Source organism: Lagopus muta, chromosome 1 (assembly GCF_023343835.1).
Source record: "Lagopus muta isolate bLagMut1 chromosome 1, bLagMut1 primary, whole genome shotgun sequence".
NCBI lineage: Eukaryota > Metazoa > Chordata > Aves > Galliformes > Phasianidae > Lagopus > Lagopus muta.
In genome coordinates this window covers 49034508-49047831 of record NC_064433.1, presented here as the reverse complement: position 1 = coordinate 49047831, position 13324 = coordinate 49034508, and the positions used below count along the sequence as shown (strand labels likewise).

The 13324-nt window shown below is 46.8% G+C and overlaps 1 protein-coding gene and 1 long non-coding RNA gene across 2 annotated transcripts in view; both read left to right on the top strand.

Moving 5' to 3' along the window:
• Positions 1 to 6307: 6307 nt before the first annotated feature.
• Positions 6308 to 8365, top strand: LOC125686489 (uncharacterized). The gene is made up of 2 exons (XR_007373813.1): positions 6308 to 6730; positions 8181 to 8365. It is a non-coding gene; the product is annotated as an uncharacterized LOC125686489 (long non-coding RNA).
• Positions 8366 to 9799: 1434 nt separating this feature from the next.
• The window catches only part of EP300 (E1A binding protein p300), a 58824-nt gene continuing 55299 nt past the window's right edge, over positions 9800 to 13324 (top strand). Inside the window, exon 1 of the mRNA XM_048926718.1 lies at positions 9800 to 11126. Coding sequence (XP_048782675.1) covers positions 11033 to 11126 — 94 coding nt within the window. The 5' untranslated portion in view covers positions 9800 to 11032. The remainder of the gene's footprint in view (positions 11127 to 13324) is intronic.

Below are 13324 nucleotides of genomic sequence, written 5' to 3'. Positions count from 1 at the left end.
CAAAAATGATTCTGGGGGTGAAAAAAACAGCCTTGATGACAGGCTGAGAGAGCTGGAGCTGTTCAGCCTAGAGAAGAGAAGGCTCTGGGGAAACCTGAGAGAGGCCTTTCAGAATCACAGAATCACAGAATCACAGAATCACCCGGGTTGGAAGGGACCTCAAGGATCATGTAGTTCCAACCCCCCTGCCTAGCAGGGCCACCAAACATACACATTTAGATCAGGTTGCCCAGGACCCCGTCCAACCTGGCCTTGAACACGTCCAAGGACGGGGCATCCACAACCTCCCTGGGCAGCCCGTTCCAGGGCCTAACCACTCTCCTAGTAAAGAACTTCCCCCTAACATCCAACCTAAATGTAACAGGGGGGGCTGCAAAAAAAAAAGGGGACAGATATTTTAGCAGAGTCTGTTGGGAAAGGATGGGGGAAATGGTTTCAAACTAGAAGAATGGAGATTTAGACTGGATATACGGAAAAAAATTTTTATAAGGATGGTGAGGCACTGGTACAGGTTGCCCAGAGAGGTGGTGAGTGCTCCATCCCTTGAGACACCCAAGGTCAGGCTGGAGGGGTTCTGGGCACCCTGATCGAGCTGTGGGTGTCCCTGTTCATTGCAGGGGAGTTGGGCTAGATGGCCTTTAAGGGTCTGTTCCAACTCAAGGAATTCTGTGATTCTATAATTCTATAAATTTCATCCAGAAATGATGGATATTATCTCAAGTTATCTTCTGGTGGTTAATTTAGGGAATTTGTGGCAGACATGTCAGAGCACCCAAAGATTAAAATAAGGCAAAGGAATTTATCTCCACATTAAAAAAGGAAGAGAAGAGGAGACAAGGGAATTACAGGCCAGCCAGCTCAACCTCAACTCTCAGGAAAAAAAAAAATCTGGAACAAATAATCTGCTCATTTGCAAATTTCTAGGAGACAGCAACAAGAGAAGCAGGCAGCTTGGATTTGTCAACAGCTAGCCCTGCCAACCCAATTGAACTGCCTTCCAAGAGAGGAGAGCAGGCTCCGTGGATGAAGGAGAAGCTCCAGATGTGGCACAGCTCAGTGGCAGCAAGGCTTCCACATGGTCTTAAGTGATGCTCCCCTACACCAGGCAGGGAAAGTCATTGGATGAAACCAGGTGGCAAAACTCTGCATTATTTCAGTCTGTAGCAGTGGTTCACAATCAACATGAAAGGTTGAACTGGGTGAGGATCAGTCAGGATCAGCTCAGGTGGATGACCATGCACTGGTTTAATATAAATCAGCTGCTTTCTGGAAGAAAGATGAGGTTTGTTAAAGTTGCAGATGACTTAAAGCTGTGACAGGCTGCAAGTAACACGGATAACTGTCCAGAAAATAATATAAAAGAGGTTTTATACAATAAAATAAGACACTCAAATTTCAGGTGTTCTTACCAATAACATCTTGGAAAGACTGAATATACATATAGATGAGATCAGTCTAAATCCTTATAGCTACATATCTCCCTAAATCAGGAAATTGCTTTCTACTAGAGCACTGTGGAGAGCTCGCGTCCTGATTTTTGCTGTTTCTGCAGAAAGGGAACCAAGGCATCCTTTATTTCACATTTTCATTTCTTATTTTGAAGTACTCTGTTTTGCCTCAGGTGCACTATAACTCACATTAGTGACAAAGAAATGTGAAAAGCCTTCACTGCATCACCCACAAGCCTGGAGCTTCCATCAGCTGGGAATTCAAAGACATTCTCAACTTTGTACTGGCTGTTGTGGCAAGAAAACAGGCACAGAGAAGACTGTGGCTGATCCTGAGAAAACCTTATTGCTCAAACACAAGTGTTCACAACTGGTCCACTAACCACATAGGCTGACCTTCATAGAAATTATATCTATTCAAATGAGAACAACATGAAAAGCACGTTTCTTGGTAGCATATATTCTCCAAAATAACACCACGAGAACCATGTCTCTGTCTTGTATTGGGTAACTCATGCAGGAAGACAAATTGGACTTGGGCAAAGGCTCACACCACGCTGCACAAGACTGTTTAGGGATCATGTCAGATGTCATTTCGAGCACCCAGAGGAAGACTTCAGTGCTGCATTCAATACAACAAGGTTCAAAAATAAGTTTTAGCTTTAAGGAGGAAGTGTTAAAGGAAAATTGCTGTGGAGATAAGTATCACCTTACGCCCCAAAACAGAGCTAAGACAAGGTACTGCATCTTGGCAAACAATCCAAGCAGGAGTGGAGGCCACATTTCCCCAAGACATACAACTTCCACAACATACATTCTTCACTGGTGGAGTCACTGCATCTGCTGGAAAGCTCACTGGAGTTTCAGCCTAGAAGGAGTCACTCTTGCCCTCAAAGTGTCCTTAGATGAGATTAAATCTTAAGTGATATCTGCAGTGGCACCTTTGGAAATCACTTGGATAGACTGATATATAATTTGATGACCAGATCATTTGAAACTATTGATTTATGTATTCAATCTTAATCACGATCTTGGTGTGATCACCTCATTGGTCTGCCGTCATTTAGCTTAGTAAAACTAATGAATTAGTTTAGCAATACCCTTGCTCAGGTGTGCCTCCATTTGCTGACTCTTACTAATTAAATCTGCGAGGAATACGCAAAGCAAGTTTACCCTACTGAACAGAGGTCACAAACCAAAGGGTAGCAGCAACTTTCAGTAGGGCCCATGCAGGCAGATCAGTTCTGCATCTCCTTAGTCAATAACCCACACACCCTGCAAATGAAGCCATCTCCCAGCAGTGTTGGTCACACAAAAACCACCCATTGCATGAGTGGTATGGATCATAGTATCATAAAACCATTAAGGTTGGAAAAGATTTTCAAAGTCACTGCCCCAAGCCTGTAGAGATGCATGGGGATTTTGTAACAGAAATGCAGGATCCATGTCCTGGATCTACACACGGAGGACATCACACGATGGATGAGTACAGGATGTGGCCTTCCCAACCATCCTGTTAGTTAATTGTGTTTGTTACAGACACTGATATCTGTTAGCTCTGTGACAAGGCCAGAATGTACTGCCTGAACTTTGTGCTGGCTTAAAAAAAATTATAAACAAGCCATTTTTAATTTTTTTTTTATTTTTTTACTGGGAAAGCTGTTCCAGGCCTGGTCTGTGGCCAATTTCTGTCAATGACAGGCTTTAATTGGGTTTTGTTTCCAGGCTTGCAGCAGCCTCTCTTAAAATCAGCCCTCTGCTCGTGAGCAGGACTGGGCCCTGTCAGATTTCAATCGCTTCATCCTAGGCCAGGCTGTGGGATGGGGGATGATGGATTACCATCAGAGTAGGCATGGGAGCAGTGGTCGCCTCAGCACTGGCTGTTTGCACCGCATTGGAGAGAGGGGAGAAATGCAGCCCTTGGGGGTGGGGGGTTTGGTGGCTGTGCCAACTGCCAGCCTCCATTTCCAGATAGGGAGGAAGGGCTCAGGCCATTTTAGGCATTTTCTTGGACTTTCTCTCCATCATTTAATTAAAACACCCAGAAAAGAGCTATGCACCCTTCATTCCGTGCCTCAGCCCTTGCCTTGGTCCCATACATGGGGATGGGCCCAATGCAGGCCATGTCCCAATAAACCTGGCACCCACCTCAGCCAAAATAAGTCATGAAGATTTTTCTTGCAAGGGAGTAAGTGTGCAGTGATGGCTCAGGCACAGCCCCCGAGCCCCAGTCTCTCTCATGGGGCCCACACCTTGTGCCAAGTGTCTAATCCTTGCTTCCAACATGTGAGTTGGTGGAAGGCTAATCCGAACTTCCCAGCATTTTATGATTTCTGCGCATCTCCCACTTCACAGTTTTTCTTCCTTGGAGCTGGTTCTTAAACAGCAAAAGTTTTTACAATTGTGTAATTAATGAGAATCAAGTAATAACAGCTGGAGGCATTCAAGGCCAGGTTGAATGGGGACATGGGCAACCTGATCTGGTGCTTGATCTGTCCGTGGCAAGGGGTTGGAACCAGATGATCTTTGAGGTCCTTTTCTACTCAAGCCATTCTACGATTCTGTGATTTAACATCAAACTTCAAGTCACTCTTGTGATCACCAGGGAAAGCCCAGTGTTCCCCCAGTGTTACCTATGTGTTTCTTCAGCTACAACGGAAGTTGAACAAAGTTCTTCATGTCTGTATGATGAAAACCACATTAAAAAGTTCACTGCAATTTTGCAGTGGGACAGTACATAGAGCTATAACGCCATCAGAGCCTGATCTCCATGGCCCCTCGTGAGAGGCAGTCGGAGGATGCTAACAACTTAGTTCATGACAGCATAAAGTCCAAGGCCACCTGATGTCAGCATCACTTAATAGAAAAGAATGAGAGAACAAAAACCTCATGGATAATGCAGTGTGAGGATTCACGATGGACCTTCTGGGAAGAGAAGTGATAAAGCCAAATGCATTAGGAAAGTACGTAACTGATGATTAACCCTATTGTTTTACACCAAGGTGTTGCATTAGTATCACTTGGATTTTGGTGTTTGTGGTTAATTATTGACTTCTACCTATGTATAGAAGGAAAGCACTCACGAAGGCTCATGTGAAAAACAGGGTTCCATTAGCTCTGTCTGAAAGCCAATGCCCTCCATACTGAACACCACTCTATTCAGTTCAATTCTCTGCTGAAGAGTAAATTCCTTCCTGACCTTACTGCAAGAATCACTTTATACTCTGAAGCATGCAAATGAGTAAATCAGAAAAATGTTACTACTTTAAATTTTGATTGCAAACATCAAGCGATACATTGCAGTTCGGTATATAGATGAATATTGCAGTACATAAAAAAAAAAATCATTCAGGAACACAATGTTTAAAAAAAGGTATAACAGAAACGTATTTTGCTCTTTATAAGCATATAGGTGGACAGATATATCTGTGGGACAATTCAGAAGCAAATTGAAAAGTAAGGTTAGGATTTAAGCTCAGAAGATTTCAAAACACACTGTTTATACCTTCTGCAGTACAATAAAGCTTATCAAGAACTTTCCCATTGGATACCAGAATCAAAAGAAGTAAGAGGAATGTGAACAGCATGCTTCCTCAGGGTCATTCCTTTCAGTGTAATTCTTTCAGCACAGATTTCCCATATTAGCTTGAGCTCCATCGCATAAAGATCATTTTTAGATCACAGTGCTGAGCTGACCAAATTGGTCAGACGTTGGCCATCACTTCACCATCCACAAGCTCAAAGCAACTTAACTAAAAATATGATGTTTTCACTCTATAACCTTTTGCTTTCATCTCTGTAGTACTCCAGGATAAATCAGCTGCTAATGTAAATGTATTCATTTAAATGTAATTTCATTTAGAAGACAGAAGAGCACTTACACAGAAACAGTGGCACTGACGTTCCCGTGCAATGATCCCAACGTGCTTTATGTAAGAGGGGAAGCATCACTTCCCTGCTGAAGGGAAGAGCTGAGCCTCGGGAGTGAAAGATGGTGATTTGCCAATGTTGGGACAGCACTGGTGCTATTCCACATTTGTGCTTTTGACGTGGAGCAGAATATGAAAACAGTGCATAACGATAAGTGCATTTCAGAGTGTGAGATCAGCTTTAAATCACCAGATTTCAAGCAGTGGTGTTTCCTACATGTAGCCCACCTCTGTCCTCTGCTACGCCCAGCAGTCAACACTGCTCTTTTTGCTTTTGCAAAGGGACACTGTATGGCATGTTTGTTAGGACTATAATGCTGCATTTGCTAATGAAATTAAGTGTTTTGGAGAAGTTCTTTTAAGCAAAAACATGTGTTCCGAGGAGGAAACATTCTTCTGGTAAACAGCTGAGCCCTTAACATTTAGCAACATAGCTCTGTGTTTGCAGCTATTGAAAGCTGTGTGACTAAGGAAGCCTGCATTTCTGGGGCCGAGGACTGCAAGCATTTTGCTTGTTGTCAGCCAGCCAGACGTTTCTTTTATGTATACGCTAGCTGCAAGAACCAGCTATTGACTGGTTGCTTCTTATGGTTTTAATAAAATTTGTCTCATATCAAAATGCCGCTGGGTTTCAACATTGACACTGCGCTGAGCAGTGCTCTCTGCTCAGGCACAGCTGGCTCCTGCTTTCCAGAAATATCGATGTGCTCTGGCATTGCTTGCAAAGATTGCAGCCTTAAATCATTTCCTCATCCCTCTGACCCACTTCAAGAGGGACCCTCTGCATACAGATCCCCCTCTTTCATTGGAAGAAAGGGTCATTCCTCCTTTTCCCAGCAAGGAGAAGCTGCAGCAGCAAGAGGCAGTTGAGGCACAGAGGAGAAATTACCTGCTAGCCACAGGCATCAGGCATGGAAAGCTCACAAGGAAGGGAAATCAGCTGGAAACTAGACAAGAAAATAGGAGCATCCCAAGCACGAATGGGATGGAGAAATGCTTGTGCATTGATGCTAGGACACCACGTTCTGAGCACTTGACTCCCGTAGCACAACAGGATGTTATCTCATTCCCTGTAGCCCTCAGAGCAGCTGGGCATGCTTACAGTTTTCAACTACTACCAGCTAAGGCCAAACAAGATCCCACGATAAAAGTTCAATGCCTCACATTCCTCTTCTTATTGCTTTCCTGAGCAGGTTCTCGTTTTAATCAGACTTACGGTACTTTCACCCAGCTATCTCAAAGCACATAACAACCACTGTAATTACTGGTAATAATGAGCTAATTAATTCATCTGGGTATTATTTCTCAAGGAATAAATACTACTGTCCTCAGTGTGGGGATATGGAAACTAAGGTAAGAGAGAGAGGTGCTTGTTCTCTAGAAAATAGCTTTATTTTATTTTATTTTTTTTAACTAGTTGAATCTTTTCTTAATGTTATTCATATAGGCCTGTGTATTTGGTTTTTAGAATACTTTATGTTTTATTACTGTTTTCTAGCAATTTAAAATGTTTTTATTTTGGCAGATAACAGCAGTTGGTTTTGTGCTTCTGTATTGAGGTTCATTTAAGAAAGCTGCAATGTTTTAGGAAAATGAACAGATGCTGAAGGCTTTCTCCCATTTCTTTATTTATTTCTACTCTATTTACATAGTTTCTTTTTTTTTTTTTTTTTTTTTTTTTTTTTCCTCCTTTCCTTGTTTTAGGGAGCTGTTTTTTGTTCTGTTTTGTTTTTTTCCCAGAAAAAAAATGACAAGTAGCATCTCATCCTGATTTTTTTTTTTTTTTTTTGTATTTATTTTCCATACGCTTCAGCTTATATTTATTTCCCAAATGTGGAAAGCTAACACCTAAGGAACTAACATTTTCTTCTGGCTGTGAAACCTCTATTGCAAGAGATATGGTTGTACAAATGTATCAGTACATTAATGTGAAGAATACAGATGCAGGCCTGACAGCATTCACCAAGGAGATATATTTCCCACAGTTTGGATAAGATAGGTACAGTTCCATAAGTTTGTTCTAAGGCTGAACAGAGAGGAATCTACGCAAATAAAGGACTTGATTGTGGTGGGGTTTTTTTCTGTCAGCTTCCTCCAGTGCTTAACTAAACCAACTGATGCTTATGATACTCTCTGGAGTAGCAAATAACTACCCAGTTTCTTAACTTTTAGGCTGTGATCCAGTGAGCACACATGCTCAGTTTTACTATGGCAAGTAGTACAGTAAGATTTCAGTGGAACTATGTGCTACATGTAACTGTTGGTAGGAGCAAGCCTCTAGATAGGGACTAATGTCACAAAACTCTTATTTGAAACATCTGCTTTCCTCCAAACTTGTTGTTTAGTAAGGCCCAGATTTTTAAAAGTGTGTAGGTGTTTATGTGCACCTCGGTATCTTTATAAAGCTGGCACTAATTCCTTCTTGAAGTATGGATTAAGGGCCTCTGGAGAGTCTGAAAACTGTATATAGACTTATTTCAGTCAGCTTTTAATTCTAAGGGGACTTTAAAAAGTTTAAAAAAAGTTAAAAATTAGTCTCAGCTGTGGTTAAAAAAAAATGAAGTGCTTCACAAGCAAGGGAAGAAGTTCAATCTGACAAAATAAACTGAGGTAATACAAGACTTCTGTGACTGGGATATTTCTGAGAATTTAGCAGCAATCGGAGGTAAAAAACAGTGAGAATCATAACAGTCTCTAAGGTGATGCTGTTCGGTCATTGTTAACCCCAGCAACTTTAGTTCTGGGAGCAATAAGCTTTCTGATCTCAGACTGTTTTCTACTGCTTGTTGTTTTGTTTTGCCAGATGTCTTCAGCTTCATCTTTAAACGTATGGCTTTGGACGCTGTTGCTCCAGAACTCTTCGGGACAGATAAGACGCGTCAAATCTTTGATTGCTTCTGTAACTGAGCAGAGCCCTGCTCCTGTTTTCTGTCTGGTGCTGAGGGAAACAGCGACAGCTCTCCTTGAAATAAAGCCCAAATACGGGAAGCTCACGGGTGGGAGTACGTGAGGGAGCTGGAGGATAACAGCCAGAGCGCTGGGAACCTCCACCAGCTGCTTTTGTCACACGGGGTGGTTTTTGTGATAGCCTCTTCCTGAATACCTGCTTCCGTTCGTCAGTACAGGATTGCAGAGGGCTCGGAGCAGGCGGTGAGGGGAGGTCGGATGCTGAGGCCGTGAAGGCCTCACAGATATGAGGAGGAGCAGGGCTGGGGCGTTTTCTCGCTAATGACAGCTGACGTGCGTTTAAAGGTTTGAACAACCCCTGGCCAGCCGCTAATCCCCGTTAAGCCGTCAAATGGCTGAGGGGCTGCGAGGGGTTACGGCTGTAGCGAGTGACGTTGGGCGCTGGGCCCGGCGGGACCCGACTGACGGCGTAGGGCCGGGGCGGAGCCTAGCGGTGCTGCAGGCCTGCTCCGAGCCACCGCTGCCGGGCGCTTCTCGGCCGACAGAAAAGTGCGTGAGGAGAGGAAGGAGGAAAACGGGGCTTTTTTTTTTTTTTTTTTTCTTTTTTTTTTTTTTTAGCACTTCCCCTTTAAGGGGCGGGGCCAACGCAGTTTGCGGAAGAAGCCGGCGAACGGCGGCCGCTGATTCGTCGGCGCGGTCTCGTGACCCTGCGGCAGCCCCACCCTTCCCGTCCGCCGCCGCACGCCGGCCCCCCGCGTTCCATTGTGTGCGCCAGCGCCCCCGGGCCCCGCCCCCCCGGAGCTGACCACGCCCCCCCTTTTTTTTCTCTTGGCTCATTTCCGGCCGCCGCCGCCGCCGCTCGCTTCCCTCCGAGGACTCGGGAGAGTGAAGAAACAACAGCCGCCATTTTGTTTGTGTGTGAGCGACGGAGGGAGGGAGAGACAGCCAGAGGCCGAGCGGACGGGGCGAGCCGGGGGGAGGGCAGCGCAGAGAGACCCAGGGGCCCGACCAGGGGACGGGGAGAGCAGCGAGGAACCGAGCCGCCCGCCCCCTGCTTTCTCCCTTCTCTTTTCCTTCTCTTTCCCCCCTCCTTTTTTTTTTTTTTTTTTTTTTTTTTTTTTTTAATAATTTCATTCTATTTAATTTCTCCCTTCGCCTCCTTCCTCCCTTCCCTCCCGCTTCGCTCGCTCCTCCGCACGCCCCGGGAGCGGCGGCCGCCGAGCGCCAGGCAGGGGCAGTAGGGAGCCTGCGCCCGGCCCCCGCGCCGCTGCGCGTCCCGCCTCCCCCCCCACCTCTTCCCCCCCGCCCATCCGCCCCCCCGCGGGCAGCGCCGGGACCCCCCTCCCCCTCCCTCCTTCGGCCATTTAACCCACCCCCGGCGGAATCTTTATTTGATTTTATTACTTTAATTTTAATCCCCCCCCTCCCCCGCTTCAATTCAGCTCGGAGGGGTCGCTAAGCCGCACCCCTCCTCCCTCTTCTCCCCCCCCCCCTTCCCCTCCCCCCCGCTACCAACCTCGTCGCTTCCTTCCCCCACCCTCGCGAAGAGGGAGTCCCCGTGGCGGAGCGGAGCCGGGCAGCCCCCTCCCCGCCCGGCCCCGGCGCCCGCAGCCATCCTCGGCCGCCCGGGAGGAGGGGGAAGGTAGGCAGAGAGCGGGGGAGGGGCCGGCTCCTTCCTCCTCCTCTTGCCGCTGCCGTGGGCTCGGCCCCTCTGCCTGCGCCCGAGGGGGGGGCAGCGCAATACTGAGAGCGAGAGAAAGAGGAAGGGGAAAAAGAAGAGGAGAAAAGGGCGGAGGAGGGGAAGGAGAAGGGGGAGGGGGGGAAAGCAGAGGGTGTCGAAACCCGGCCCCCCGGCTCCCCATCCCGCGATCGGCGCTGCCTCCATCAGGACAACAACCCCTCCTCCTTCTGCACAACAAGATGTGAAGCGGAGACTCCTGGGACTTATCCTCATCCTCCTTCCAGCTCCCCTTGCTGCAGCCATTAAGCGGAGCGACCGAGAGGAAGACGCGCGTTGGAGCTGGGGCCGCCCGGCCGCCCGCCTGCCCCCGGCCCGCTCGCTGCCGGTGGGTTCTTTTTCGCAGGGTGGTGTCGGAGGGGGAAGGCGCTGCTGCTGCGGGAGGAGGAGGACGGCGGTCGTTTTTTCTTTTTTCCTCCTCCTTCTTCTCTCCCCTCCTCCTTCGCCCGCCTCCTGGTGGCGATGAGGAGGAGGAGGACGGCGCCGAGGAGGAAGAGGCTGATGGCGGCGGTGAGGAGGCAGCAGCAGGAGGAGGAGAAGAGCCCCCGGAGGATGAAGATGATGATGGTGACGGCGGCGAGGAAGCACCAGCAGCACAACAGCCGGGATTAATCTCACTGGAAGGAGGGGAAAAAAAAACAACCAAAAAACCAAACAACAACAACAAAAAAATAACCAACCAACACCACCAGCCTCGGGTTTTTTTTGTTTTTTGGGGTTTTTTTTTGGATTTTTTTTTTTTTCTGAATTATTTTTAATTTTTTTTAATTCTTATTTTTGGCGGGGGCTTTTGCCAGCCCCGCGCCCGCGGGCCGAGGCCTCGCTCAGCCCCTCCGCTCTCCACCTCGCCCCGCTCCTCCCAGGGGCGGAAAAAGGGGAACTCGGCCGCTCCTCGCCCCTCCGCATCGTCGCTCCGCAGCCCCCCGAGGGCCCGGCCCCAGGAGGTTGGGGTTTGGGGGCTCTCCCCGCCGTCTCTCTGCTCGGAGTGATTGTCTAAAAAAGAATTAAAAATGGCCGAGAATGTGGTGGAGCCGGGCCCGCCTTCAGCCAAGCGGCCTAAACTCTCCTCGCCGGCGCTCTCCGTGTCCGCCAGCGACGGCACAGGTCAGTCTCGGGGGCCCGGGCCTCGGCCTGCTTTCTCTCCCTTTTCTCCCCTGTTTCTCCCCTCTCCTGCCCGAATCCCCCCCTTCTTCCTTCTGCCTCGGGCCTGCCCTCGGCCTTTCCACGCTTCCCTCCCTTCCAGCCCCGACCCCATTCCCTTCACGGCGCAGGAGGCTGTTCGTGTCTTTCTGCCCTTCTGTTTCTTTCGGAAGCGAAGCAGCTCGCTGCATTGTGCTTTTGGGCAATCGCTGACGAGATTTAGTCCTTTTCTTGTCTTTTGCACTGTAGCTATGGCAGAGCTCCTCGCGAAGCCGGCTGCCTTGAATTCCTGTTGCAGAAAATTGAAATTGCACAGAAGCATCATCTTTAGCACTCTTTATTGTTGAATTTATGGGTGTGCCTGTCCACATGCACGAATGCGTGGCTTATTTCTTATTTTAGGTGGATACACGTGTGTATTTTTTCTTCTAGAGCTCGTTTAGAAATTTGATTTATTTCTGTTCCTTTTTCCCTCTCTCTTGTGCACGCTGCTTATTTTATCATTATTTTTCTGTGATTCTTCTTCTTTGCAGAAGAACATCCAAAATTTGCTTTTTCATTTGCTTCAAATAGTTCTTTTGCTAAAGCTGGTGGCCTAAATCCTGAATCCAGATTGCCAGTTTAGGACATGAGGTTCATCAGGACTCTTAGAGAAACAAAATGTTACTATACCTTATTTGCATCAAGAATCAATATGGAGTGCACTTCTTCTCGCATCTCCCATTTCTTTGCTTTGAGGCCAAAATGTCTGAAATTGCCCTGTAGACAGATGAGGGGCTTCTCTGCAGTCCCTGCAGAAGCCCTTGGTGATGCTGTGGAGATGAGAAGCGATGGGTGTCCTAACACCTTGCAGATAGATCTGGTTTTGCTGGGAGGGCAGAGGGTGTACCAAAGGGATGTTCAGCTTTTGGATGCCTCTTGAGAAGCAGATAAGCTTTTGGTATCGTTCTGCTGTGAGTGCACTTGGTTACCTGTACCCTGGAGTCTCATTCCAGTCACTTTAGGTCTTCTGGAGCCTGTGGAGATGTGGACAGCGATCAGAGCTGCTGAAAAAAAGGAACAGTTTTCAAAGTATAAGATAGCTGATTGATCGGTCTCTTGACAGTAAGCAGAAGGTTACAGGATTCAGTTGGATTGAGCAGTGCCTGTGGTGCTGCTTGGAATCACGTTCAGATTGTGACTTTTGTCTTCCCTGTACTTGGTGAATGACGTATTTAGTTCTGAAAAGTTTGTGTGCAACTTTTAGAGTGTGTTAGATCCAGGAAGGGTAGTGTGTGACTGGAAGAAATGACTGTTCCCCCAATATCAACAGGTCTTCGGTGAGAGAGCAGAAGAGGGCTGGAGAATCTTTAGCCAGAGCTGACTGCTGGGCTTGGAAACCAGTGCCTAATTCAGCAGTAACCATTTTGACTTTGCCTTGGCAGTGGTGATCTCGTTCTGTTTGTGAATGTGAATGAATGTGTTGGTTTTTAATTGTGAGCTTATCGAGCAGCTTAATAAATGAACTTTTTCTAGTTACAGTGAAACACTGTGGAGTATTGAGCAGAAACTCAGAAGTGGCAGCACAAAATGGAATAAAATTCTTGTAGACTCACTGAGGTGGTCATCATCTGGTGGCAATGCAGAGGTTTGTAGTGCTGCAGACACTTCATGGATACTACACAGAGGGTTTTTAACCCTGCTGGTTTCCTCACTGACAGTTTTTAACCTGCATTTGGGACACTTCCATTTTGTTTTTTTAACTTACTACACCTGTTTCTCTAATGAAATAAAATCAAGTGCACTGAACCAATAAATATATTTTGAAGGTTAAGTTTTTCAGTTGCTGCTTGCGTGGCTTCTTGTTTGGTCTCGCTTTTGCTGTTGCAGGAAGCAATTTTCAAATTGCCATTTAACCAGATAGGTTAAATTATCTGCTCTTTAAATTTGTTTTAAAATAGTGCAGGCAGCTCTCCTATCATAAATTCCACGTAGGGAATCTGTTAGATTGTCCCCACTCCAGAGTTCATTATAGAAAATCAGAAACACGGCGCTCACGTGTTTATTCCAGCACTCTTTTTAAACTCAGGGTTTGATTTCCATATTCAACCTGGAGGGAGAAAGGTTAAGAACCTTCAAGGGTGCATCAAACTTTGCAGCACATGGGCACAGTGGGACTGTGT